The 27,210-nt window shown below is 44.2% G+C and overlaps 2 protein-coding genes across 2 annotated transcripts in view; one reads left to right on the top strand and one right to left on the bottom strand.

Annotated features, from left to right (window-relative positions):
- The window catches only part of LOC139367672 (V-set and transmembrane domain-containing protein 2-like protein), a 29,186-nt gene extending 14,957 nt beyond the window's left edge, over nt 1–14,229 (top strand). The window contains exons 2-4 of the mRNA XM_071105954.1: nt 2,302–2,468; nt 3,993–4,037; nt 13,197–14,229. Coding sequence (XP_070962055.1) covers nt 2,302–2,468; nt 3,993–4,037; nt 13,197–13,592 — 608 coding nt within the window. The 3' untranslated portion in view covers nt 13,593–14,229. The remainder of the gene's footprint in view (nt 1–2,301; nt 2,469–3,992; nt 4,038–13,196) is intronic.
- Nucleotides 14,230–17,457: 3,228 nt separating this feature from the next.
- Nucleotides 17,458–27,199, bottom strand: LOC139368627 (TELO2 interacting protein 1). Its single transcript, XM_071107721.1, has 8 exons — nt 27,096–27,199; nt 24,458–26,785; nt 24,110–24,277; nt 23,615–23,760; nt 23,312–23,452; nt 21,039–21,243; nt 19,902–19,989; nt 17,458–19,711 (listed from the first exon to the last, which is right to left on the bottom strand). The coding sequence occupies exons 2-8, from the start codon at nt 26,760–26,762 to the stop codon at nt 19,528–19,530; spliced, it is 3,237 nt and encodes a 1,078-aa protein (XP_070963822.1). The 5' UTR covers nt 26,763–26,785; nt 27,096–27,199; the 3' UTR covers nt 17,458–19,527.
- Nucleotides 27,200–27,210: the final 11 nt, after the last annotated feature.

Raw genomic sequence — 27,210 nt, 5'->3', positions numbered from 1 at the left:
TAATAAACGGATGTGCTGGGATCAGAAGAGCTGATGTCTTCATTCTACTGAGGCTAGTTTACCCATGTGAGGGATTTCAGCCTGTGTTATACATGGAGAGGATCCAGCTCAGCCCAGGCAGCTTCCTTGCTCTCCTCCCACCCAGGCAGGTGTCTGGGATGAAGCCCAACTCTAGCTCCGCTTCCATGTGAAATATAGTGGGTAAAATTAAGATATTCTAACCTCAGAATGTGCTAAGCTCTTTTGACGTAGGTTACTGATATCCACGTTTGGACAAGAGTAAACATTCAATGCCAGTTTACATTATGACAGGCTAAACTTTATACATTTTTATTAAACTGCATATTCACACTATGTGTTTGTGAACACATGCACATCTAGCGTGAGTGTTGGTTTAGTAAACACTAGTTTTGCATAACCTACTGAGTGTGGATTTATGCTAGAGAGAGATACACCCAATCCTCTTTACTTTGCCAGCTCTTCAGCAAGGCGTCACTCCCCAGTTGTGACATTGCTCATCAGAACTACTTTAGAAAATCTGTCAAAGCTGTCTGTTGTATCTCAAACCTTCAGTGCATATTTTAACTGAAAAACAAAAACAGGGGAGCTGTTTTAGCAGTAATGCCTTCTTTAGTAAACTAACAGAGTGGTACATTAATAAAACAAAATGTTACAAACTTTGTATAAGTAGGCTAACTAAAGAGCAAGCCAGGTGAGCACAATGATTGATATTTTTGGTATTTTCTTAGGATCCCCATTAGCTACTGGTAAAGCAGAAACTACTCTTCCTGGGGTCCACACAAAACATGAAACATGACATTAATAGACAAGAACAGCTCAAGGACAGAACTGCAGACATTTAATAACGGCACACATAGCCTACATATCAATACATACACACAACATATCTAGGTTAAATAGGGGAGAAGCATTGTATTGTGAGTTGTTGCTTTATCTGATTTTGAAACCAGGTTTGCTGTTCATTTGAGTAAAATGAAATGGAAGGGAGTTCCATGCAATAATGGCTCTATTATAATACTGTACGCATTCTTGAATTTGTTCTGGATTTGGGGACTGTGAAAAGACCCCTGGTGGCTTGTCTGGTGGGGTAAGTGTGTGTGTCAGAGCTGTGTGTAAGTTCACTATGCAAACTATTTTGAAATTTCAACACATTGTTTCTTATAAAAAGAAGTGATCCAGTAAGTCTCTCCTCAACTCTTAGCCAAGATAGACTGGCATGCATTGTATTTATATCAGTCCTCTGATTACAATGAAGAGCAAGGCGTGCCACTCTGTTCTGGGCCAGCTGCAGCTTAACAAGATCTTTCTTTGCAGCACTTGACCACATAACGGGACAATAATCAGGATAAGAGAAAACTAGAGTCTGCAGGACTTGCTGTTTAGAGTGTGGACAGACCTCTCCCCATCTTTACAACCATTGGATCTAAATGTTTTGACCTTGACAGTTTACACTCTAAGGTCACACCAAATAATTTAGTCTCCTTAACCTGTTTAACAGCCACATCATTTATTACCAGATTCAGTTTGTTGTTTGCCCACTTTGCCAATGATGTAATCGTTAAAATAATTGGCAACATCACATGGTTTTGTGATGAATAAGCCAGCTGATTCGATTAAATAATTTGTCTTTCTGCCCATAATCTCATTTAAAGTACTCAAAAGCTTTTTTCCATCATTCTTTATCTAATTGATATTGGCTTCATAATACAGATTCTTCTTATTTTTGTTGAGTTTAGTCACATAATTTCTTAATTTGCAGAAACTCAGCCATTTAGATGTGCAGCCAGAGTTATTAGCCACTCCTTTTGCCCCATCTCTTTCAACCATACAATGTTTTCTATGCCTCATCAATCCATGGAGCCTTAAGAGTTCCAACAGTCAGTTTCTTACCAGGTGCATGTTTATCAATAACTGGAAAAAGCTAATTCATAAAGCAATCAAGTGCAGTGTCTGGATGCTCCTTATTACATCAGACCAACAAATTATACTCATCAAAATAGAAATGTTTCAACTGGTAAATGACAATTTATGATTGTATTCCTCATAGTTGCTTAAAAAAACAAGTATTTCTAGATTGTGTTGTGTTATGTTAAAAAATTACGATTTATGCACACTATTATTAGGGTTAACTCAATATTCTATTAGAGACCATTTACAATCACAGTGTATTATCATCACTGTAAATCAACTGCAGTAAGAGCAAACACCACCCATATTGTCTTCAGAGAGGAGTCATCGTTTTTAAAGCCAACTGTTAACTTTGCTTTTTTCTCCATACAGCTGTGTTCACAGAGGTCCCCCATGACATCACAGCACAGAGTGGCCAGGACGTGGAGATGGCGTGCTCCTTCCGGGGGGCAGGCCCCTCCTACTCCCTGGAGATCCAGTGGTGGTACATCAGGAACCACAGAGACTGGACAGAGAAACAGCCCTGGACCTCCAATCAGGTATCTAGACTGCTCACTCTGTCACTGCTGAGAGAATGTTGTTGGTGAGGTGTTCTGTGATCAGTGATCAAAGGTTTGAGGCAGAAGATGGAACAAAGTCTTCTTATTCTCCCCATTGCAAACAGAAATGCAAATAGCAAGCATAGCATTAGAATACAGAGCACAAACTCCTGACTAAATCCCAATCCTTAGAGTTTGCCATCGAGGCACAGCTATACAAGTCAGAATCAGTACCAACTAATAAAGTACATAGGAATAAACTGAGTGAGGTGAGCAGCAAGGTAATAAACCACACATTAATCACTGCAGTAGGCAGAAATAGCAGCAGGTTCCCAGGTGCCCCGGAGGCACAGGAACAGAAGAGGAGGCTGAGGAACCATCTCATGGGAAAATGCACCTGAGCTGGGTAAAGCAGAGCAGGTTTTCCATGAGGACACACAGAATGTTTTCCAGTCCTCCTGCTGTGTTTTCCAACACTTTTTAATTGGAAAAGGGAGAAATGTAAAGAAACTTCCTCTCACCTCACTCTGATTCATTATTCATGAAGTGTCCCTGAGGACTAGCTGTGTTACACCTTGCTTCCTTCCCTTGCTGGAGCGTAGGGCAGGTGGTGCTACTGACCTAGAATACTGTACAGGCTGTGCTGTAGTGAACCCTCATGTTCTTGATGAATCATGCCTACATGATAATATAGGCACAGGTTGAAATGTATAGCATAATTGTTTTGTTTTTCACATTCATATTACAATTTTGGGGAATACTAAGATTGTGGAGATTGGTGCCTTGGGGGAAACAGAGGTGGGTGGTTCCATGAAAAGAGTGCCTTTTGCGTCCCTTTGATATTTGAAGTAGAAATTGTGCACCAATATGAATTTTAAAAGACTGTTATATTTAATATGTTGCCGTTTAATATAGACTACATGGAGAATTCAATAAATCAAATGTTTTTATATGAATAAAATCTTGCTGAAGTGCTAAATTCAGCATTTTGACATGTCCCTCTGTGACTTCTAGGTAGATTTTACCCCACTAAACCCCAACATTTCAAAAAATGTCATCCCCATTGTAAAGTCATAGTTCTTTTGTTGCTTTAACGAAGTCATTTCTGGAGATGATTATTTAGTGTTTAGTGATTGATTTATGTCTGTCCCTCATTTTAAGTTCAACCCTGTTACATGAACTGAACTCTCGTCTTAATATGGTGAAACTATTCCTTTTAAAATTGTATTTTTTGACCAAGTTACACTTGTCAAAATGCCCCGACCCAGGTTTCACCTCTCAAATCTATTCCTCTTAAATAGAGTGGTGAATCTCCACATCCCGTACGGAATTTTGAGTACAGCTGTAGGTTTTGGATGCAATTACCTGTAAAGTAGGCATTATTAGGCCCATTATCTATGTTCTGCTCTTTGGTAAAATTACATGTAAGTGGACTCATCATCGATGTAAGGGAGTGGGGAATTAAAAAAATAATAATACAAGTATTTCTAAAGTTTCTTATTCTTTGAAATCTCTTTCCTACAGGTTGTACCCCAGGACGAGAGGTCAAAGGATGCTACCAAAATAAGTGTGAGTCTTTACTTGCTGCAGTATATGTCATATTTCCTGCCTGTGTGGCTTCTCTTTTGCACTTTTGTATTTGTCTTGTTGGCAATCTAGTGTCCAATAGAGGCCTCATTACCAAAGAAACAACGCAATAATTATTGACATTTATTTGGGGCTGTGGAAGCTGAATGTCAGCTTTTTTTAAAGAATTCAGAATTTATGAGAGTTCCACAGTATACCTTTAATCTTGTAATAAATCAAATTTAGTGATACTTAACTTGACATTTTTGCCATCCATTGTGACATTGTGGGAGGATAACCAACCTTCCAATTAATGGCAAAGCATTTCTTAGCCGCTATAAATGCTAGGTTACACAGTTTCTTCTGACAACAGTCTTCAGTATCAACATTTCCAAGCAAACAAAAACGGAGAGAATCTGTTGACATGCTGAGATAAAATAACATACTCTTTGACAGAATTCAGCCAGCCTTCACAAGACCACAACATATGCAAATATGTCCCCTTTTGTGTTTTACACCTCCAGCAGACGAATTACATTTCTGAGTGCATGATATTCAGTTTCACTGGCATATATAGTACGTTCTATATATGGTCTTAAACTGCAGTAATGCAGGCTGCCTGGCAGCCTGACCCTGCTGAGACCCATGTCACCATCTGACCCTGCTGAGACCCCTGTCATCATCTGATCCTGCTCAGATGTGGCATGACAAAGAATTACCTTGGTGTACATTTATACATTAGTATTATCCAAGAATAGAATCAATGGTTCAATAATTGAAATGACCATCACTCCCAGATCCCAGACTGTAGCCTACCCATCAACTCAAGATTTCACTGGTTGTTATAATATACTGCAAAATTCACCTGAGCTCTGTAGACTGGTCTTCCCTGGCTGTCTGACCCTGCTGGGACACCTGTCACCATCTGATCCTGCAATTCCAAGATGGCGTAGCAGTGCGGACGTGTTTGTTGTTGTCCCGTGTAAATTGTATGTTTTTTTTTGTCTTTTTTTGTATATATCTCTTTTCCATTTTTAATTTAGATATACCTTCCGGCAACCCGCCTCGCCCAATGTGATACAGATCTGCTATTTTTAGACCTTATAGCTAGAACCTCCATCAGCAGCTAGCCATCAGAAGCTAACCAATTAATTAGCTACTAGCTATTTAGTCATTGTTAGCCACTGCTAGCGGACTTTACCTTTAGCTCCAGCAGGTTTTAGCCTGAATAATACCTGCCAGTCTAAACAGCACGATATCAACCCTGAGCAAATTGGACTTCTTTTCTCCACTACATTGCCGGATTCCTGCTGTAAGCTCTGGACCATTACTCCGGATCATCGCAGCTAGCTAGCTGCTACCAAGTGGCCCAGCCCCGAAGCTAGCCTTGAGCCAAGTCCATCTCCCAGCCTGCTCAGTGGACCCTATGATCACTCGGCTACACAGCTGATGCCTCCCGGACTCTTCACTAACACGACTAGAAGCCACTACATCACCGGATTCCTGCCGTAAACTCTGGACCTTTGCACCGGGCGCACCGGAGTGGCTATGGTGACTAACGCCCTTGTCCCAAAGCTAGCACCAATTAGCCTCGAGCCAGGCGCATCTCCCGGCTAGCAAACAAAATTACTCCAGCTATAATACCTCTTTTGCCAATTTGGCCTGGACCCTTAGTCGACACAGAGCCCCGCCGATCCATCATGACTGGTCTGCCAACTTAATTCTGTCCGATGTGCTCTCAACCGGCCTTTGCCAGACGTCGTGATGCCCTTGTCCCGAAGGTAGCACCAGTTAGCCTCGAGCCAGGTACATCCCCTGGCTAGCGTAGTAACGACTACCTAACGGCTTCCCTGTTTCATCTATTGCTGTTCACTGGACCCTATGATCACTTGGCTACATAGCGGATGCCTGCTGGACTGTTCATTAATCACTGTACTCCATTTTGTTTATTTTGTTTATCTGTCGGCCCCAGCCTCGAACTCAGGCCCTGTGTGTAGTTAACTGACCCTCTGCCAATTCATCGTGATTGCTTTATGCCTTGCTTTATGTCTCTCTCTAATGTCAATATGCCTTGTATACTGCTGTTTAGGGTAGTCATCATATCATTTTATTTTACTGTGGAGCCCCTAGTCCCACTCAACATGCCTCAGACAGCTCTTTTGTCCCACCTCCCACACATGCGGGAGCCTCACCTAGCATAACTAGTGCCTCCAGAGATGAAACCTCTCTTATCGTCACTCAATGCCTACGTTTACATCCACTGTACCCGCACCCTACCATACCCATGTCTGTACATTATGCCCTGAATCTATCCTACCACGCCCAGAAATCTACTCCTTTTAATCTCTGTTTCCAACGCACTAGACGACCAGTTCTGATAGCCTTTAGCCGTACCCTCATCCTACTCCTTCTCTGTTCCTCGGGTAATGTAGAGGTTAACACAGGCCCTGTGTGTCCCCGGGCACTCATTTGTTGACTTCTGTAACCGTAAAAGCCTTGGTTTCATGCATGTTAACATCAGAAGCCTCCTCCCTAAGTTTGTTTTACTCACTGCTTTAGCACACTCCGCCAACCTTTTTGTCCTTGCTGTGTCTGAATCCTGGCTTAGGAAGGCCACCAAAAATTCTGAAATTTCCATCCCCAACTACAACATTTTCCGTCAAGATAGAACTGCCAAAGGGGGAGGAGTTGCAATCTACTGCAGCGATAGCCTGCAAAGTTCTGTCTTACTTTCCAGGTCTATTCCCAAACAGTTCAAGCTTCAATTTTTTTATGAATCTCTCCATTAATAAGTCTCTCAATGTTAACGCCTGTTATAGCCCCCAGCTGTGCCCTGGACACCATATGTGAATTGATTGCCCCCCATCTATCTTCAGATTTCGATCTGTTAGGTGACCTAAACTGGGACATGCTTAACACCCCGGCCGTCCTACAATCTAAGCTACATGCCCTCAATCTCACACAAATTAAAAAGGAACCCACCAGGTACAACCCTAAATCCGTAAACATGGGCACCCTCATAGATATTATCCTGACCAAAAACACCTCTGCTGTTTTCAATCAGGATCTCAGCGATCACTGCCTCATTTCCTGCATCCGTTATGGGTCCACGTACAAACGACCACCCCTCCTCACTGTCAAACGCTCCCTAAACACTTCTGCGAGCAGGCCTTTCTAATCGACCTGGCCCGGGTATCCTGGAAGGATATTGACCTCATCCCGTCAGTAGAGGATGCCTGTTGTTCTTTAAAAGTCCTCACCATCTTAAATAAGCATTACCCTTTCAATGTAGCACTAATGTAGCACTAAGAACAGATATAGCCCTTGGTTCACTCCAGGCCTGACTGCCCTCGACCAGCACAAACACATCCTGTGGTGTACTGGTTTAGCATTGAATAGCCCCCGCGATATGAAACTCTTCAGGGAAGTCAGGAACCAATACACACAGTCAGTTAGGAAAGCAAAGGCTAGCTTTTTCAAACAGAAATTTGCATCCTGTAGCTCTAACTCCAAAATGTTTTGGGACACTGTAAAGTCCATGGCGAATAAGAGCACCTCCTCCCAGCTGCCCACTGCACTGAGGCTAGGAAACACTGTCACTACTGATAAATCCACGATAATCGAGAATTTCAATATGCATTTCTCTATGGCTGGCCATGCTTTCCTCCTGGCTACCCCAACCCCGACCAACAGCTCCGCACCCCCCGCAGCTACTTGCCCAAGCCTCCCCAGCTTCTCCTTCACCCAAATCCAGATAGCTGATGTTCTGAAAGAGCTGCAAAACCTGGAACCGTACAAATCAGCTGGGCTAGACAATCTGGACCTTCTCTTTCTAAAATCTTCGGCCGCCATTGTTGCAACCCCTATTACTAGTCTGTTCAACCTCTCTTTCGTATCGTCTGAGATTCTGAAAAGATTGGAAAGCTGCTGCGGTCATCCCCCTCTTCAAAAGGGATGACACTCTAGACCCAAACTGTTACAGACCTATATACATCCAGCCCTGCATTTTCTAAAGTCTTCAAAAGCCAAGTTAACAAACAAATCACTGTCCATTTCGAATCCCACTGTACCTTCTCCGCTGTGCAATCCGGTTTCCGAGCTGGTCACAAATGCACCTCAGCCACGCTCAAGGTACTAAATTATATCATAACCTCCATCGATAAAAGACAGTACTGTGCAGCCGTCTTCATCGACCTGGCCAAGTCTTTCGACTCTGTCAATCACACTATTCTTATCAGAAGACTCAACAGCCTTGATTTCTCAAATGACTGCCTCGCCTGGTTCACAACAACTTCTCTGATAGAGTTCAGTGTTTTAACCACAGGGTTCAATTCTCGGGCCTACTCTTTTCTCTGTATATATCAACGATATTGCTCTTGCTGCGGGTGATTCCTTGATCCACCTCTACACAGACAACCCCATTCTGTATACATCTGGCCCTTCTTTGGACACTCCTTCCATGGCCTCCAACTGCTCTTAAATGCAAGTAAAACTAAATGCATGCTCTTCAACCGATCGCTGCCCGCACTCGCCCGCCCAACAAGCATTACTACTCTGGACGGTTCTGACTTAAAATATGTGGACAACTACACATACTTAGGTGTCTGGCTAGACTGTAAACTCTCCTTCCAGACTCATATTAAGCATCTCCAATTAAAAAATAAATCTATAATCGGCTTCCTATTTCGCAACAAAGCCACCTTCACTCACACTGCCAACATACCCTCGTAAAACTGACTATCCTACCAATCCTCAGCTTCGGCAATGTAATTTACAAAATAGCCTCCAACACTCTACACAGCAAACTGGATGCAGTCTATCACAGTGCCATCCGTTTTGTCAGCAAAGCCCCATATACCACCCACCACTGCGACCTGTATGCTCTCGTCGGCTGGCCCTCGCTACATATTCTTCACCAAACCCACTGGCTCCAGTGGCTCCAGGTCATCTATAAGTCTCTGCTAGATAAAGCTCCGCCTGATCTCAGCTCACTGGTCACATAATAACACCCACCCGTAGCACGCGCTCCAGCAGGTATATCTCACGCGTCATCCTCAAAGCCAACACCTATTTGGCCGTCTTTCCTTCCAGTTCTTTCTGCTGCCAATGACTGGAACGAATTGCAAAAATCGCTGAAGTTGGAGACTTATATCTCCCTCACTAAATTTAAGCATCAGCTATCTCAGCAGCTTACTGATCGCTGCAACTGTACACAGCCCATCTGTTAATAGCCCATCCAACTACCTACCTCATCCCCATATTGTTTTTATTAACTTTTTTTTGCTCTTTTGCACACCAGTATTTCTACTTGCATATCATCATCTGCACATCTATCACTCCAGTGTTAATTTGCTAAATTGTAATTTTGCCACAACTTTGGAAGAATGCTTTGGGTCATTGTCCATTTGAAAGACCCATTTGCGACCAAGCTTTAACTTCCTGACTGACGTTTTGAAATGTTGCTGCAATATATCCACATAATATTCCCTCCTCATGATGCCATTTTGTGAAGTGCACCAGTCCCTCCTGCAGGAAAGCACCCCCACAACATGATGCTGCCACCCCCATGCTTCATGGTTGGGATGGTGTTCTTTGGCTTGCAAGCCTTCCCCTTTTTCCTCCAAACATAACGATGGCCAAACAGTTCTATTTTTGTCAAAAATGTACAATCTTTGTCCCCATGTGCAGTTGCAAACCGTAGTCTAGCTTTTTTTTATGCCGGTTTTGGAGCAGTGGCTTCTTCTTTGCTGAGCGGCCTTTCAGGTTATGTCGATATAGGACTCGTTTTACTGTGGATATAGATACTTTTGTACCTGTTTCTTCCAGCATCTTCACAAGGTCCTTTGCTGTTGTTCTGGGATTGATTTGCACTTTTCGCACCAAAGTACGTTCATCTCTAGGACACAGAGCGCATCTCCTTCCTGAGCGCTATGACGGCTGCGTGGTCCCATAGTGTTTATACATGCGTACTATTGTTTGTACAGATGAACGTGGTACCTTCAGGTGTTTGGAAATTGCTCCCAAAAATGAACCAGACTTGTGGAGGTCTACAATTTTCTTTCTGAGGTCTTGGCTGATTTCTTTTGATTTTCCCATGATGTCAAGCAAAGAGGCACTGCTTTTGAAGGTAGGCCTTGAAATACATCCACAGGTACACCTCCAATTGATTCAAATTATGTAATTTAGCCTATCAGAAGCTTCTAAAGCCATGACATCCTTTTCTGGAATTTTCCAAGCTGTTTAAAGGCACAGTCAACTTAGTGTATGTAAACTTCTGACCCACTGGAATTGTGATACAGTGAATTCTAAGTGAAATTACTTGTGTCATGCACAAAGTAGATGTCGTAACCGACTTGCCAAAGCTATAGTTTGTTAACAAGAAATTTGTGGAGTGGTTGAAAAACGAGTTTTAATGACTCCAACCTATGCGTATGTAAACTTCTGACTTCAGCTGTATGAGTACCAAGTATGTCTACTTCACCATCAGCCTGTTTTGTTGGTAAAGGTACTTTAGTGTAAACATGGTATCTTTTGAAATTCCAATATGTAATATGGTACACTCATCGTGATTGGGTTTTAGTCGAGAGAGGCTAGAAAGTGATCTGGATCTCAACGTGACCATGCAGGGATGGAGATTGCAGATTTAAGAAACCTTCTGAAGCTCAGTACTTTCTGAGAAGTAAACCATTATTTACTATTTTACATCTGGGTTTGCTGTACATAACTTTAACCCATTGTATAAGAGATTCACCAAAATTAAAATAGTCCATCATTTCTATATCATTTCTAGTCATACTTTATCATCATCATTTTCTAAATCTGATATGAAGACCAGGCCTGGTATCTATGATGTTTTATAATGTTCTATTGTTTCAAGTAATTTTCGTATATTTATCTCCAATATATCGTCCATGTAGGAAATATCTGGTAAAACCTTTTTAATTCTATGTGCTATGCATTTCGCCGGGATTTTGGCATCACAACATTGAAGTGTAAGAGGCCTCCAGTTTTTTAAATGGATTGGATCTTTATACTTACCACCTGGGTCCTGTTTCAGTAGTATTGAAATCAGACCTTCTTGCCTGATAAAATGATAGTCTGCCATTTTTATAGAAGTTAGTTAAAACATGCTAATAATGGATCTTTGAGTACATCAAAAAAGGTCTGATATACCTCTACTGGTATACCATCAAGCCCTGGTGTTTTTCCAGACTGAAAGGATTTAATTGCCTCAAGAAGTTCCTCCTCTGTAAATTGGCCTTCACACAGGACTTTCTGTATATTTCTTCATTTTAGATGATTATTATTTCGAAAGAAATCCTTAGAGTTAACATCATTCAGTGGAGATGGAAGAGACTGAAAAGAAAACATGTGCTTAAAAAATGTTGCTTCCTCTTTCAAAATGTAATTTGGTAAATCATGGATGATTATATAGTGAGCAAACCCAATGATTAGATTGTGAAAAAAACACACCAATCTCTTGCGTAAGTCCTTTAAACAATTAAAGCTCATTTACCAAGATTTCTGAAAATTTATTTATAGCGTTTTGGAAATAAACTCTTCACTTACAGTACTTCTGCTACAATTATGTGTTTCAGTTCTATAGAAAGACTGAGGCTGCAGTAAGAGGGTGTGATGTCTTCTTGTCTTCTGCGCCCAACCTCACGACTGCAGTGCGCTCTGATGTCTTAATTTAAAAAGGAGAGACTGTGTGCTCCTTGCTGGAGAATGATCGGGGAGTCAGTAGAACTTTTGATAGCTCATCTGCCCAGGTAGTGCCTTGTTGCCGCCAGCCTGGCTGAGGGTAATGATTTGTTAACGGCTAGTTCTGTGCTCGCACAGCGGCTATTCAGCTTGCTGCGCGTGTCCCTCTACTTTCTCGTCTTCAGGAGAAGATGAAGCCTATCTCTGATCTGAGGTTTCCTCCCTGGTTAATGTCCCTGTTGGCTGGCTAGCTGCTGCTGACTAACCATAATGAAACCAACAGCTGTGGTGTAAAGGAGGACTCCACTGGGCCGTCGCTCAGCCGGTATAACGGTACGGAGGCGCTCAGCCGGTAAAATGGTACGGAGGGTTCCAGCCCAGAGTCATTGGTTCCAGCAGACATGGATATGGATATTAGCCTTTCATGTTTCCCCACAAATACAGCTGATGGCATCAACCAGATCATTTTCATATTCTATTGATGTAAAATCAAAGATGCTGAGATTATACTAAACCATGCAGACCTACTAACTATACTCCACCAACATTATTTTGCACAGTTTTATTGGTTTTATTCTCAAGGCTGAATGTGATTGTGTGATTTTCTCTCTGAGCTTAGAGGACTCTGGGCTGATAACAGAGATGCACAACCACAGACTAATCATCAGCCTTGGCTACACTACCTGTGTGGGAGGAAGCTGATATATAGAAAACTGTATTTATACCCTGGTGTGTCACAACCATTGACTTTCCCACAGTATGTGATCACTTCGTGTTATCTAAGATCTGACACTATAAAATATATTTTCAACAGGTTTTATAAGCCACTGAACTATTAGACCCGTAACAAGTAAAGGCATGTTCTGTATGTATGCAGGGCCACAGCAACTCCTCATTTGTTTTAGCGAACAGATCTCTCTGCAACATGGGAACGAAGTTCTGACTGTGTGTGTACATGTAATTTGTGTGTGTGCCTCCTCACATCCCCACTCAATCTGTTTGGTTGCCAGGCGGCTTTGTTTAGTGCAGTGGCCGGGTGGCTGTGCTCCCCCTGGGCTCGGTGGGGCTGCCAGCAGTACAGGGCTTGGGGAGGAGGAGGTGCATCTGCTCTGTAAGTGTGTACTGTGGTGCATCTGTGGCAACGCAGCTAGCATCTCATTACAGAGCCGGCTGCCAGCCTCATTCGGATCAGACAGCTTGGCTGTCACACACACACACAGGATGCAGGGACAGAGGGGGAAGTGGTGGGGATGCACAAGGACCTTTGTTTTCTAGGAAAATTATTAACAACAGATATAGACACTTAGAATCTTCAGAGTGGAAGGAGAAATGTATCTGGCTGGCAAATTAGGGTTGAAGTGAGCATATTTCCTCTGAAAGGATAGCATGTCAGGAATCCAAATGTATAATTTCTCTCTTGGGAATAATAGACCAATATATTTTCTCTGTCTATTGCAGGTGGTAAAGGTTGCTGGGAGCAACATCTCCCACAAGTTGCGTCTGTCCAGCGTGAAGCCGTCTGACGAGGGCACGTACGAGTGCCGCGTGATCGACTTCAGCGACACCGATAGCAATGCCCGCCACCACAAGGTGAGGGCCTACCTGCAGGTGGAGCCAGAGAGCAACCATAACCCGGCGCTGCGCCACCATGGGGCCAACTTTCAAACCAAGGACACCAAGGTTCTGGCAGGCAGCGGCCACCAGCCGGAGCATGGCAAGCACTCGCCAGCAGCCCACCACAGCCACCACAAACCAACAGGCACTGGCAGGGAGCTGAGGAAGAGGTCTGCTGAGGATGACAGCGCTACTGACTGCACTGACAGCTGTCCTCTAGGCCTCACAGCTCACCCATAACCTCCCTAATCTGCTCTGGCCTCAGCTCCAAGCTCCAACCTTGTCCTACACCCCAGACGGGCAAGTCCAGTCCTGGAGGACCACAGTGTGTAGAGACTTTTGATTCAACCACCCCAGCTGTAACATACATGATTAAACTAAAGTCTCTGTACACACCGCTTCCCCTGTTGCGTACCCCTGCCCTCTGCCCAACATGCACACACCAAATGGACTCTGGTGCCACCCCAGTCCTATACCTTGGCCTCTCTCATCTCCCCTTACACTGCCCTAACGCAACAATGTCCCACCAAAAACACCTCAGCTCCACTCCCAGTCCCAGCCCCCTCTTTCTATATCACAACCCTCTAGATCAGGGGTGTCAAAGTCATTTTCCCCCGGGGGCCACATTCCATTTTCAACGAGGTCCAGAGGGCAGCACTGAAAATTGGTTATATTTCCTCACCGTCAAAATTAGCTAAAAACAGTCCTATATCCATAGTTTTGGGAATTTATGACGCTCCCTGACTCTCTAGCTTTTATTTCTGTGAATATCAGCGAGCTGGACCTAGTCAAGAAACTGTATGAATGTTGATGCATTATAATTTTTACACAGTTTTGATTTGGTTTTAGTCATTTTAAAGTATATTGACTTTGCCCCCCCCCCAAAAAATATTTTTAAATCCACCTCGCAGGCCGGATTGGACCACCTCGCAGGCCGGATTGGACCACCTCGCGGGCCGGATCCGGGCCGTATGTTTGACACCCCTACTCTAGATGGTCTACACTCTATAGATTACTGTATAAAATGACAAAGTGAGTGCATGTTCAACATGTTTTCTTAGAATGTTTTTCAACCATCCATGAGGAAATACAGTTTTAAGTTGGACAGTTAACTTATTGCTTTGTTAATTCATTTTGGTTTGTTAATATCTTAAGTTACTCTCCGTTTCTATGTTGCATTTGATTTAGCCAAAGTAAGATAGAGAATACTTGTTTATTTTTCTCAGCAGTTCATTTGCTGCCTCTCTATGGGCAACTTCATGGAGAAATATAATTTGCTCACTTTAATTTGGCCAAAGCTGCTTTGTTTGATGAAGAGTTTCCTCTCAAGTATGATTTCCACTCAACCAGATCTAAACCAATGTTTATCAAATAAAACCTGTTTGTGGTGTTTTCTGCTTTCCCTACAGACTGAATGTGGCATTGTGAAAGACATGGATTAAAGGAACTGTTTCTAGCTCTTAACTTTGCTTTAATGTTTTGTAAGAAATCATTATAAAAATGTATATTTTAGAATTTCTTCTAGGTTGTTGGTCTCGCACTAAATGTATGCCTTTATCAAATTAAATAAATTGTACATGAACCTATTTACCTATTTATTGTGACTTGAATGCGAACTGCCTTCAGAGTAACTTCATTATTTAGTACCTCTAGTATGTACGGGCTTGAGACGTTGATGATGGAAAATATGGTTGTATTACATTCATCATGAAAAGTCAGCATCTGACCTTCAATTATTTATATGCTAACACACACTGATTTGTATGTTGCCATTGTAGAGACACTATTATTCAAAGCCAGAATACTCCATCACAGTCAACTCATAAGGCAGTCATACATTTCCTCTTGCCAGTCTCCTTCCTCACACCCATGCATCCTGAGTTATCAACAAATTGAGTCTTACAGTATGTCATCTCTGAACTGCTTTACTCTTAGGTGTGCCAAACAGTGCCTGCCTAATCAGTCAAGCTAGGCTGTCAGGTGATTTGATGATTAACAGATTATGAACCATTGCTGCATGAAATTATCAAGCGTGGTTGGAGGGAAATCTCTTTATCCCGTCCCTAGCTGTGTCTGTATGGGCTGCCAGGCAGGGCCTCCATGGCTGATGAGTAATGGCGCTATTGTCAGCGTTGGCAGCTGGATAAATAGCAAAGTATGGTGGAGATGAAGCACTCCCTCGCCAACGCAAAGCACATGAGGCAACCCTGTTCCTGTCTCCCCAGCATGCACATTCATTATGTCACGGAGAGGCTTCCAGAACCCTCAGTCTTAACAAGACCTGACAAACAAGCCAGGGCTCTAACCTACACTTCAACCCTCAGTGGACTTCAAGTTGTATTCAAAATCACGCTAGGACTTTCAATCAGGCGTTTGTGCAGCAAGTAGCGGATCTGTTTTGTGTGAATCAACGGGAGGTTTGTGTGGAATGACCATGACCTCTGGTTATCAAAGGAAAAATGGAACCAAGATGGGAAGCTGAAGCCATTCTGTTAGGTGACCTAAACTGGGATATGCTTAACACCCCGGCCATCCTACAATTTAAGCTAGATGCCCTCAATCTTACACAAATTATCAAGGAACCCACCAGGTACAACCCTAAATCCGTAAACATGGGCACACTCATAGATATTATCCTGACCAACTTGAATCAGGATCTCAGCGATCACTGCCTCATTGCCTGCATCCGTTATGGGTCCGCGGTCAAACCACTCCTCATCACTGTGAAAGGGGGTGACACTCTAGACCCAAACTGTTACAGACATATATCAATCTTGCCTTGCCTTTCTAAAGTCTTTGAAAGCCAAGTTACATTTAGAATCCCACCGTACCTTCTCCGCTGTGCAATCCGGTCTCCGAGCTGGTCACAGGTGCACCTCAGCCACGCTCAAGGTACAAAACAATATAACCGCCATCGATAAAAGGGCCTGTTGTCCGGACCTCTGGCAGTCTCTATGGGGGTACCACAGGGTTCAATTCTCAGGCCGACTCTTTTCTCTGTATATATCAACGATGTCGCTCTTGCTGCAGATGATTCCTGATCAACCTCTACGCAGACGATACCATTCTGTATACATCTGGCCCTTCTTTGGACACTGTCTTAACAAATCACCAAACAAGCTTCAATGCCATTCAACACTCCTTCTGTGGCCTCCAACTGTTCTTAAACGCTAGTAAAACTAAATGCATACTCTTCAAACGATCGCTGCCCGCACCCGCCCGACTAGCATCACTACTCTGGACGGTTCTGACTTAGAATATGTGGACAACTACAAATACCTAGGTGTCTGGCTAGAATGTAAATTCTCCTTCCATACCGCATATTAAGCATTTCCAATCAAAAATTAAATCTAGAATCGGCTTCCTATTTCACAACAGCCTCCTTCACTCATGCTGCCAAACATACCCTCAAAAAACTGACCATTCTACCAATCCTCGACTTCGGCGATGTCCTTTAGAAAATAGCCTCCAACACTCTACTCAGCAAATTGGATGAAGTCCATCACAGTGCCATCTGTTTTGTCACCAAAGCCCCATATACCACCCACCACTGCGACCTGTTATGCTCTCGTCGGGTGGCCCTCGCTACATATTCGTCGCCAAACCCACTGGCTCCAGGTCATCTATTCATCTTTGCTAGGTTAAGCTCCACCTTATCTCAGCTCACTGGTTACCATAGCAACACCCACCCGTAGCACACGCTCCAGCAGGTATATCTCACTGGTCATCTGCAAAGCCAACACCTCTTTGGCCACCTTTCCTTTTAGTTCTCTGCTGCTTCAATTTTTTTTTAAATTGGACTTATATCTCCCTCAGTAACTTTAAGCATCAACTATCTGAGCAGCTAACCAATCGCTGCAGCTGTACATAGCCCATCTATAAATAGCCCATCCAATCTACCTACCTCATCCCCATATTGTTTTTATTTACTTTTTTTTTGCACACCAGTATTTCTACTTGCATATCATCATCTGCACATCTATCACTCCAGTGTTAATTTGCTAAATTGTAATTACTTCACTACCATAGCCTATTTATTGTCTTACCTCCTTACTCTATTTGCACACACTGTATATAGATTTTTCTATTGTGTTATTGACTGTACTTTTGTTTATTTTAATTTGATTTATTTTACCATTATTTAACCAGGTAGGCAAGTTGAGAACAAGTTCTCATTTACGTTGCGGCCTGGCCAAGATAAAGCAAAGCAGTTTGACACATACAACAACACAGAGTTACACATGGAGTAAAACTAACATACAGTCAATAATACAGTAGAAAAATAAGTCTATATACAATGTGAGCAAGTGAGGTGAGATAAGGGAGGTAAAGGCAAAAAAAGGCCACGGTGGCGAAGTAAATACAATATAGCAAGTAAAACACTGGAATGGTAGATTTGCAGTGGAAGAATGTGCAAAGTAGAAATAGAAATAATGGGGTGCAAAGGAGCAAAATAAATAAATACAGTAGGGGAAGAGGTAGTTGTTTGGGCTAAATTATAGATGGGCTATGCACAGGTGCAGTAATCTGTGAGCTGCTCTAACAGCTGGTGCTTAAAGCTAGTGAGGGAGTTTGAGTTTTTTGTAGTTTGTTCCAGCCATTGGCAGCAGAGAACCGGAAGGAGAGGCAGCCAAAGGAAGAATTGGTTTTGGGGGTGACCAGAGAGATATACCTGCTGGAGCGCGTGCTACAGGTGGGTGCTGCTATGGTGACCAGCGAGCTAAGATAAGGGGGGACTTTACCTAGCAGGGTCTTGTAGATGACCTGGAGCCAGTGGGTTTGGCGACGAGTATGAAGCGAGAGGGGCCAACGAGAGCGTACAGGTCGCAGTGGTGGGTAGTATATGGGGCTTTGGTGACAAAACGGATAGCACTGTGATAGACTGCATCCAATTTATTGAGTAGGGTATTTATTGGAGGCTATTTTGTAGATGACATCGCCAAAGTTGAGGATCGGTAGGATGGTCAGTTTTACGAGGGTATGTTTGGCAGCATGAGTGAAGGATGCTTTGTTGCGAAATAGGAAGCTGATTATATATTTAACTTTGAATTGCAGATGTTTGATGTGAGTCTGGAAGGAGAGTTCACAGTCTAACCAGACACCTAGGTATTTGTAGTTGTCCACATATTCAGTCAGAACCGTCCAGAGTAGTGATGCTGGACGGGCGGGCAGGTGCAGGCAGTGATCGGTTGAAAAGCATGCATTTAGTTTTACTTGTATTTAAGAGCAGTTGGAGGCCACGGAAGGAGAGCTGTATGGCATTGAAGCTCGTCTGAAGGGTTCTTAACACATTGTCCAAAGAAGGGCCAGAAGTATACAGAATGGTGTCGTCTGCGTAGAGGTGGATCAGAGACTCACCAGCAGCAAGAGCGACATCATTGATGTATACAGAGGAGAGTCAGCCCAAGAATTGAACCCTGTGGCACCCCCATAGAGACTGCCAGAGGCCCGGGCAAACAGGCCCTCCGATTTGACACACTGAACTCTATGAGAGAAGTAGTTGGTGAACCAGGCGAGGCAATCATTTGAGAAATCAACTCTGTGTTGTTGTTTGTGTCGCACTGCTTTGCTTTATCTTGGCCAGGTCACAGTTGTAAATGAGAACTTGTTCTCAACTGGCATACCTGGTTAAATAAAGGTGAAATAAATAAAAAAATAACATACATTTAAAAAAAGGCGGAATTGCAGGCAAATGAAAGCTCTGCCATTCTACTTACGGTAGAAAATATCAATTATGGCATAGATTGCTACAGCTACTTGTATGAAAGGCTAAGCAGTTACAACGAAGAGGTCAGGAAAAATAAATTTCTGTTATAATTAAAAAAACAATAATTGTTTATTAAAAAGAGGACTATTAATTACTACCTTTTTTTTCTCTTTACATTCAAAATACTGGTCGTTTGTCCATCCCTTGAGAGCACATTGGAATATGTACACCCTTACCCAACACAACAGAATCAGCACTTAACATTTGTGTTTCAAAGTCACTGTTAAACTATAGGATGAAGTCTGCAAGGCAGAGTCCCTGAAAAGAGGTTGGGGGACAAGCTATGCTCTCCTGAGGCTGTCGTCAGTGTAGTGTTCCTTTCTCGGCTTGGGGACAGACGGGTGGATGACTGGGGTACTGTTCATCAGTGCAGCTCACTGGATCTGAATCCCTGCTGGCTGTGTGTCCTCAGGCAAAGTCCTCCAGGAGTTTCAAGACATTATCTGTGTATTCATTCCTCGGGAGGCCCATCCCACTCAGCTCCACAGGCTGCAGGTCAGGGTGGGGTGGGTTGTAGGAGCAGGGACAGTACAGCTCGTTCAGAGTCAACCAGAAGGCATCAGGATCCACTTCTATTAGGCGGAGGAAGACACTACACAGAATAGAGATAGCACATAGATAAATTCAACTGAATAAAATGACAATAGAAAGCTTACTCTAAAACATAAGGTCATAAATGATATGGGATAAATCACAATATACAGACATGATAAGGAGATGGTACCAGATAAAAACAGGATTTTAATTGTACTGCTAGATTTATTATTGCAATACAAATATACCTCAGACAGGCCTCTTGCAGTTTGGGTGGCTGTCTACAGCTGAGGTAGGGCAGGCAGGATTCCGTTACAGCATCCATATCTGAGTCCCCTGCAAATACAACTCAGATATACCACATATATACCAGAAGGAAAACCAAGGAAAAAAAAAAAAAAATGGGAAAATAAAAAATAAAATGGAGATACTGTTGAGGAAAAAATAAAATACTGAAATGACTTGGGAATTTCACAGCAGCCTGCCGCCATCTCCGGATTTCACACATCCACTCCCCACTCTCAGTACCTTTCATAACCATGGCAACTCCATCACTTTGTAGTAGTCCCCTCCCCATTCCCCCGATCCCAGACACGTATTCCCTAAGCTCCTAACTGGGCTGCCATTCAAACCTCATTTCAAAATAAGCTTTCTCGCTTCTTGCTAAAGCTTTTCTTATTTGGCAATTCAACCCAGACGGGTGAAAAACCAGCCTGCTCGTTGTGTCAGAAAACATTGGTGCATATTTGAAAAGATAAATGGGATTATTTCAGAATTCATTTGATCCAGTATACCTATCCTCCTCTTTTCTGTCGAATCAAGAGGTGAACACTGAAAATAAATACTGAGAGAGAGGCCAGCCCAGGTGTTTCTCTATTGGGGTAAATAAACTTAAAGCGTATCACATTGGGAGAATTTCTCTATGGCCAAGAATTGCCTTTCTGGAGATGCCCCAGCGGTGAGGTGGAGCTGATGTTTACCAGTGTGTTCTACTATTTCTGCTGCAGCAGCCTCTGTCTCTCTGTGTCTCAACTTAAACCGACTCAGCTGTATTCATCTGGGGTTGATGTGAAGGGAGGTAGCGTCTTCACAGACCAAGGACAGAAAGACCATGAATCGGCTCAGCTAGGTGAGGTGTATCCAAACGGTGGGTGTCATGCTGGCCCTGCCTTGTGTGTCTCGATATCCCTTGACTAAGGCAGCAGCAATGTCTGTCTCCCTTGGGAGCTTGGTTGGGGAAATGTACATGAACATACACCATTCAATGCAGTCTATAGGATACACCCGTGTAATTCCAAAACAGCGCAATAGTGGCACCTAGTGGCCAAAAACGTTACCGTTTTAACATTCCCTAAAAAATTATGAAAATAAAGCTGAGTGCCTACCTAGGTCCAGATGAAGGCAGAGAGCCCCCAGGCCCTGCAGCACAGCCAGCTGTAACTTGTAGGCCAGGGTGTGGCTGTAGACTGGGCCAGCCCTGGCACTCACTGGCGCCTGTTTGGACAGCCAGGCAGTCAGCTTGGGGATCACCTCTTTAGACACCCTCTTCCTCAGGAAATCTCTGCAGGTTTCCCCCAATGTGCACAGAACCTAGAGAAATACATAATTATAAATACCAACTGTTCTAGGTGGATCATATGTATACAGTCAGGTCTGTAAATATTTGTACATTGACCAAGTTATTATTATCTACCACAGCATATTGGAGTTGAAATTAAATAATGAATATGAGCTGAAAGGGCAAACTTTCAGCTTTAATTTGAGTATTCCAAATCGGGTGAACGGTGTAGGAATTACAGCACTTTCTATATGTGGTCGCCCTCTTTTTAAGGGACCCAAAGTAACTGGACAATTGGCTTCTCAGCTGTTCCATGAGCAGGTCTGTGTTATTCCCTCATTAGTTCATTTACACTCGTGGCTCCTGAGTGGCGCAGCGGTCTAAGGCGCTGCATCTCAGTGCTAAAGGTGTCACTACAGACACCCTGGTTCGACTCCAGGCTTATTCACAACCGGCCGTGATTGGGAGTCCGGGTTTGGCCGGTGTAGGCCGTCACTGTAAATAAGAATTTGTTCTGAACTGACTTGTCTGGTTTAAATGAAAAAAGGAAGCAGATAAAAGGTATAGAGTTGATTTCAAGAGTGGCATTTGGAACCTGTTGCTGTTAACCCTCAATATGAAGTCCAAAGAGCTGTCACTGCCAGTGAAGCAAGCCATCATTAGGCTGACAAAACAAATCCATCAGAGAGATAGCAAAAACATTAGGTGTGGCCAAATCAACTATTTGGGACATTCTTAAAAAGAAAGAACACACTGGTGAGCTCAGGAACACCAAAAGTCCCGGAAGACCATGGAAAACAACTGTGGTGACAGAATAATTATTTCCCTGGTGAAGAAAAACCCCTTCACAACAGTTGGCCAGATCAAGGACACCCTCCAGGAGGCAGGCCTATCTGTGTCAAAGTCAACAACCAAGAGAACACTTCACTAGAGTAAATACAGAGGGTTTACCACAAGATGTAAACCATTGGTAAGCCTCAAAAACAGGAAGACCAGATTAGTTTGTCAACAAACATCTAAAAAAGCCTGTACAGTTCAGGATCAACGTCCTATGGACAGATGAGACAAAGATCGACTTGTACCAGAATGATGGAAAGAGAAGAGAATGGAAAAAGGGAAGGAACTGCTCATGATCCGAAGCATAACACCTCATCTGGGGCGGCAGGGTAGCCTAGTGGTTAGAGCGTTGGACTAGTAACCGGAAGGTTGCAAGTTCAAACCCCTGAGCTGACAAGGTACAAATCTGTCATTCTGCCCCTGAACAGGCAGTTAATTGAAAATAAGAATTTGTTCTTAACTGACTTGCCTAGTTAAAGGTAAAAACATTTTTTTTTTTATTCTGTGAAGCATGGTGATAAAGGCAGCAGGATCAATTCTGAAGTGTTTAGGCCTATATTATCTGCTCAGATTCAGCCAAATGCTTCAAAACTTATTGGACGGTACTTCGCAGTGCAGATGGACAATGACCCGAAAGCAACGCAATACTTTTTTAAGACGAAGAAGTGGAATGTTCTGCAATGGCCAAGTCAATCACCTGAAGCCAATTGAGCATGCATTTCACTTGCAGGAAGGCAAAACTGAAGGCAAAACGCCCCCAAGAACAAGCAGGAACTGAAGACAGTAAAGGCCTGACAGAGCATCACCAGGGAAGAAACCCAACATCTGGTGATGTTTATGGGTTCAAGACTTCAGGCAGTCATTGACTGCAAAGGATTTGCAACCAAATATTAAAACTCACAATTTAATTTATGATTATGTTAGTTTGTCAAATTACTTTTGAGCCCCTAAAATTGGGGGGCTATGTATAAAAATGGCTGTAATTCCATAATGGTTCATACAATAATTTTGACAAAACCTTAAATTAAAGATGAAAGTCTACACTTAAAGCACATCTTGATTATTTCCTTTCAAATCCATTGTGGTGGCGTACAGAGGCAAAATTATGCAAATTGTGTCACTTTCCAAATACTTATGGACCTGACTGACAAATTAATTCCCATGTGTACTTTTTCCTAATTATGTAATCAACTATGTATTATGTAAACAGGAAATGATTATTATTTAACTGAGTGAAGGTGGGAGCAGTAGTGAAATAGACACCCTGAAGGCTCGGAGGACAGCTAATGGGTCATCAGCAGTAAGTCTGAGCAGCAGGGCAGGCCAGCAGCGGTGGGCCATGGGCAGTAGCTCATTCTCCTTCTGACTTAGCACACACACACACAGTTCCAACACATCCAGGACCTGCAACAAACCAAATCAAAAACCTGGGTCAGGACTCACAGAATTGGAGATAGTGAGCACACGTGACAGCAACATGTGGCAGAGGCTTATATTTTATTGAACTCTCTGGTCTTTAGATTTCAAGCTAAGTATCTTTGAATTCAAAAGAATCTAGAGGACTACCTTGAGTCTGAGTCTCAGGCTGGGGTCTGAGAGCAGGTGAATGCAGCGCTCCATGACGTCTTTAGCTATGGTGATGTGGGCTGGAAGCTCAACTTTCACATCAGGACCATCCATATCCTCTTCACAGTCCATGCTTGGCGGGAGCTCTGAATTCAAATAAAAATAATAATACACGTTTGAATTCAGTGCTAGAAACCCAGGAACTCATAACACTGATGGGTTCTGATGTCTGTTGCACCGTTTTCAATTGACATTTTTGAAACATGACTACCTGTCACAGCAGCACACCACACAAAATCTTCCCGATGCCTAAAAAGCAGCGCAATGACTCAGACTCAGCTATGAAGGAAAACGGCACGAGTCAAACTTATTCAGGTCTGACACGGCACAGTAGTGTTGAGAACCTTCACCAAGCACGGCGCTAATGTTGTGCATCATTAATGTGAGAACTTTTTCAGGGGAATAGTGTGGCAGTCAGAGAGAGCCCTAACTAACCTGGGTGCTCTGTGCCCTCCTCCTCTGCCCCGATGCCCACTGCCAGCTCCTTCTGTTTGTGGTAGTCCAGGAGAAACTGGCGCACATTCAGCTGGTCCTGCTCACGCCACACCTTCTTGGTTCCCAAAGCGTCACTTGTTCCCGCAACACTAGAGGGGAACCACCTCACTGTAGTGGAAAAGCAACATGATTAAGATTGTGTTACTTAGGCTGTGTTAGCTAAAGGTTGTCATTTTGTGTCCTGCGTTTCAATTTCCTCTGAGTTCTCCAATTCAAAAGCATGCCATGACATGGTGATAACAATGTTATAAACTAGGAAAAACATTTAAGTGGATGTGGAAACTTTACCTAGAGCCTTCATAAGTGAGTGCAGCAAAGTGCAGAACAGAGGGGACGTCTCGTCGTAGCTCATGTCCAGAGCCAGCAGCACGTCCTGGACTATGTCCCCCACCAGAGGCAGCAGGCTGGGGTCGGAGTGACTGAACATGACGGTGAGGACCCTGGGGGCGTGGGGGTGGACACCCAGCCTCTGGAGGTTCAAAGATACGTCGTTCAGCAGGTAATCTGAGTTCTCATTGATCAGCTCCTTCAGGGAGGCATATCCACAGGCCTGGCTGATGTCCCACATGGCATCCAGCGCTACCTGGCTGATCAACAGGGTTTCATCCCCGGCCTTCTCCAGAACCGGGTACAGTGATGTCATCAGAATGAGACGGAAGTCCATCCCCAAGGCCTGGGCGAAGCAGCCTATCCCCTCCAATTGAATGCAGATCTGCCAGATGTTGCTGTTCAGCTCGTGGATGGTGGAGCTCTTGTGGACTGCTTGGACCAACTGGAGGGGATTCCCTTTCCCTTCAACCCCATTAGATATGGAGAAGAGACTAAACTGAGTTTGCTGCTCCTGTTCCCCTCTGTCTGACTCCTCACCAATAAGGGTTGGCAGGTGCCAGTGGCTCAGGCAGATGTACTCCTCTATGATGGATTCTACTACTGCTTTCAGGTCCTCCTGACTGGGCACTCCCTGCCTCTCCTGGCATCCTGCCACACCAATGCCTGCTGCTCCTGTGATCACCTCATTCAGCACCATTGCAGCTTGCTTCCTGTAGACCGACGACTCCTTGTACAGATCCATGAAGTGATCTACTAGGAGATAGATGTTCCCATAGTAACCTAACACCCTGCAGATCTCCTTGAGCAGGGAGAAGATTATTTTGTCTGTGAAGTAGAGGAAGTGCTTCCTCTGAGCATGTGCCCCATGTGGCCCAGGCCCCGTCTCCACAGTTACGGCAGAGCTCCTCTCCTCCACGATGCGTACGTCCATCACGTCTAACTCCAACACCTGCATCAGGGCCTTGGACACCCGCTGGAGGTGGGCCGCCGAGTTGAGTACCACTATCACCTTGGGGCCCAGGATTTTGAGGTAGCCCAGGAACACGTTGAGGACAAACACCTTACGCTGGTCATCAGACGTTCTCATGAGGCGCGGCAGCGAGGTGGCCAGGGAGTGGAGGTTCTCTGACAGAACGTCAGTAAAGGCCTGGTTGTTACTATCTGAGCTCTGATGCCTCTCTGCCACCTCCCTCAGGGCAGCCTCACACCTCTCCCTCACAGTGGGCTCCTCATCGTTCACAGCCCCCACCAGAGCCTCCAGGAGGGGGCCCACACACTCACCCAGGGAGGAGTTACAGTTGGCCAGGAGGTGGTCTGAGAAGTTCACCATCTCAAGCCTCACTCTCCAGTGCTGATGAGCTGAGGTGCAGGAGATGATCTTTTTTAACAGTAAGGCCAGCCTCCCAGAGGTGTTTCGCACCCAGTCCTGAGTTCTCTGCACTACCAGCTCCCATGCTCTCCCCAGTTCCCACAGCTGTCTCTCCCCAGTCCCTGTGTTCTGAAGCTGGTCATCAGCCATCACCAATCCCACTGTCTTAAACCACACCTTAATGGCCCTAACTGTGACAGCATGTCCATGTCTCATATCGCCAGTGATCACACGGCTCACAGCGATGGTGATCCCAGGTAAGAAAGAAGCCATGGTGCTGCCTAGGATACGCCTCTCCTTCTGACCCACCAACACATGGTCCATAGAACAGTCACACTGGAGGGTCAGGGCCTGCAGGCATTTCAGAGCAGCAGCCTGCACGGTGCGGGACTTCTCCTGCTCTCCCAGTGCCAGCAGCAGGGAGATAGCAGCCCCAAGGCCAGGCAGCATGATGGGCTCAAACAGCTTGAAGACCACGTCACCATAGGCTGCATGGAGCAGAGCATCCAGGCACCTCAGTACTGCAGCTCTCAGCTCCTCGGAGGTAGGTGCTGGCTTCCCTGGGTCCGTGGGGGAGCAGAGGCAGAGGCAGAGCTCTGAGAGAAGGTCCCTCAGCGTCTCCCAGCTCCGTACACAGGTGTTCTCCAGGACATATCCCATGGCCTCGGCCACAGCCTGGATCAAGCCATCCCGCTTGGGGCCAGGGATTTTGAGGATGAAGCGGAGAGGAAAAAGGACATAGTCCTGCAGCTGCTGCAGAGTTCCATGATTTACATGCCTCAGCTGTGTGCTCAGGGTTTCCACATTGCCCACCGTGGGCTCGCGAGTCAGGAGCACACAGGCTGGACGGAGGTAAGCAAAAGCAAGCTTTGGGTCATCAATCTGATGGTCCATTCTTTGAAGACAGATGTCACTCACTGAAAGAGAGAATGATGATATTGGTAATTTGATCATAAACTGTTTTGGGATGCAGTTTAGCAGTAGGCATGCTCAATGCATTACAATTATTTTGACTATCAGAATAATAGCTTATCTTTCAGTTACCTAAATGTTCATCTTATAGGCCTAACTTTGGTCCTTTGCTCGTCAACCCAAAACAGAACTTTGCCTGGCCATCCTTGCTAAAGGTAACGTTAACGTTAGATAGACAGAAAGCTAGCTATCTAATGGAATGCTTAAATGCCAAAGCAAGAGTAACCTAACAAAGTAAGCTTCAAATTAGCTTACCTTTGTTAGTAAATATTTTGTGACGGACATCTGAGACGAACTCCTTTCGAGATACAGCACTGAAACTGAATGAAGACTGTCCTAGCTGACTGTCACACTAGCGTCACTTTTCCCT

Source organism: Oncorhynchus clarkii, chromosome 16 (assembly GCF_045791955.1).
Source record: "Oncorhynchus clarkii lewisi isolate Uvic-CL-2024 chromosome 16, UVic_Ocla_1.0, whole genome shotgun sequence".
NCBI classification, from domain to species: domain Eukaryota; kingdom Metazoa; phylum Chordata; class Actinopteri; order Salmoniformes; family Salmonidae; genus Oncorhynchus; species Oncorhynchus clarkii.
Note: the sequence above shows the minus strand (reverse complement) of the source record. Positions and strands in the feature narration are given on the sequence as shown.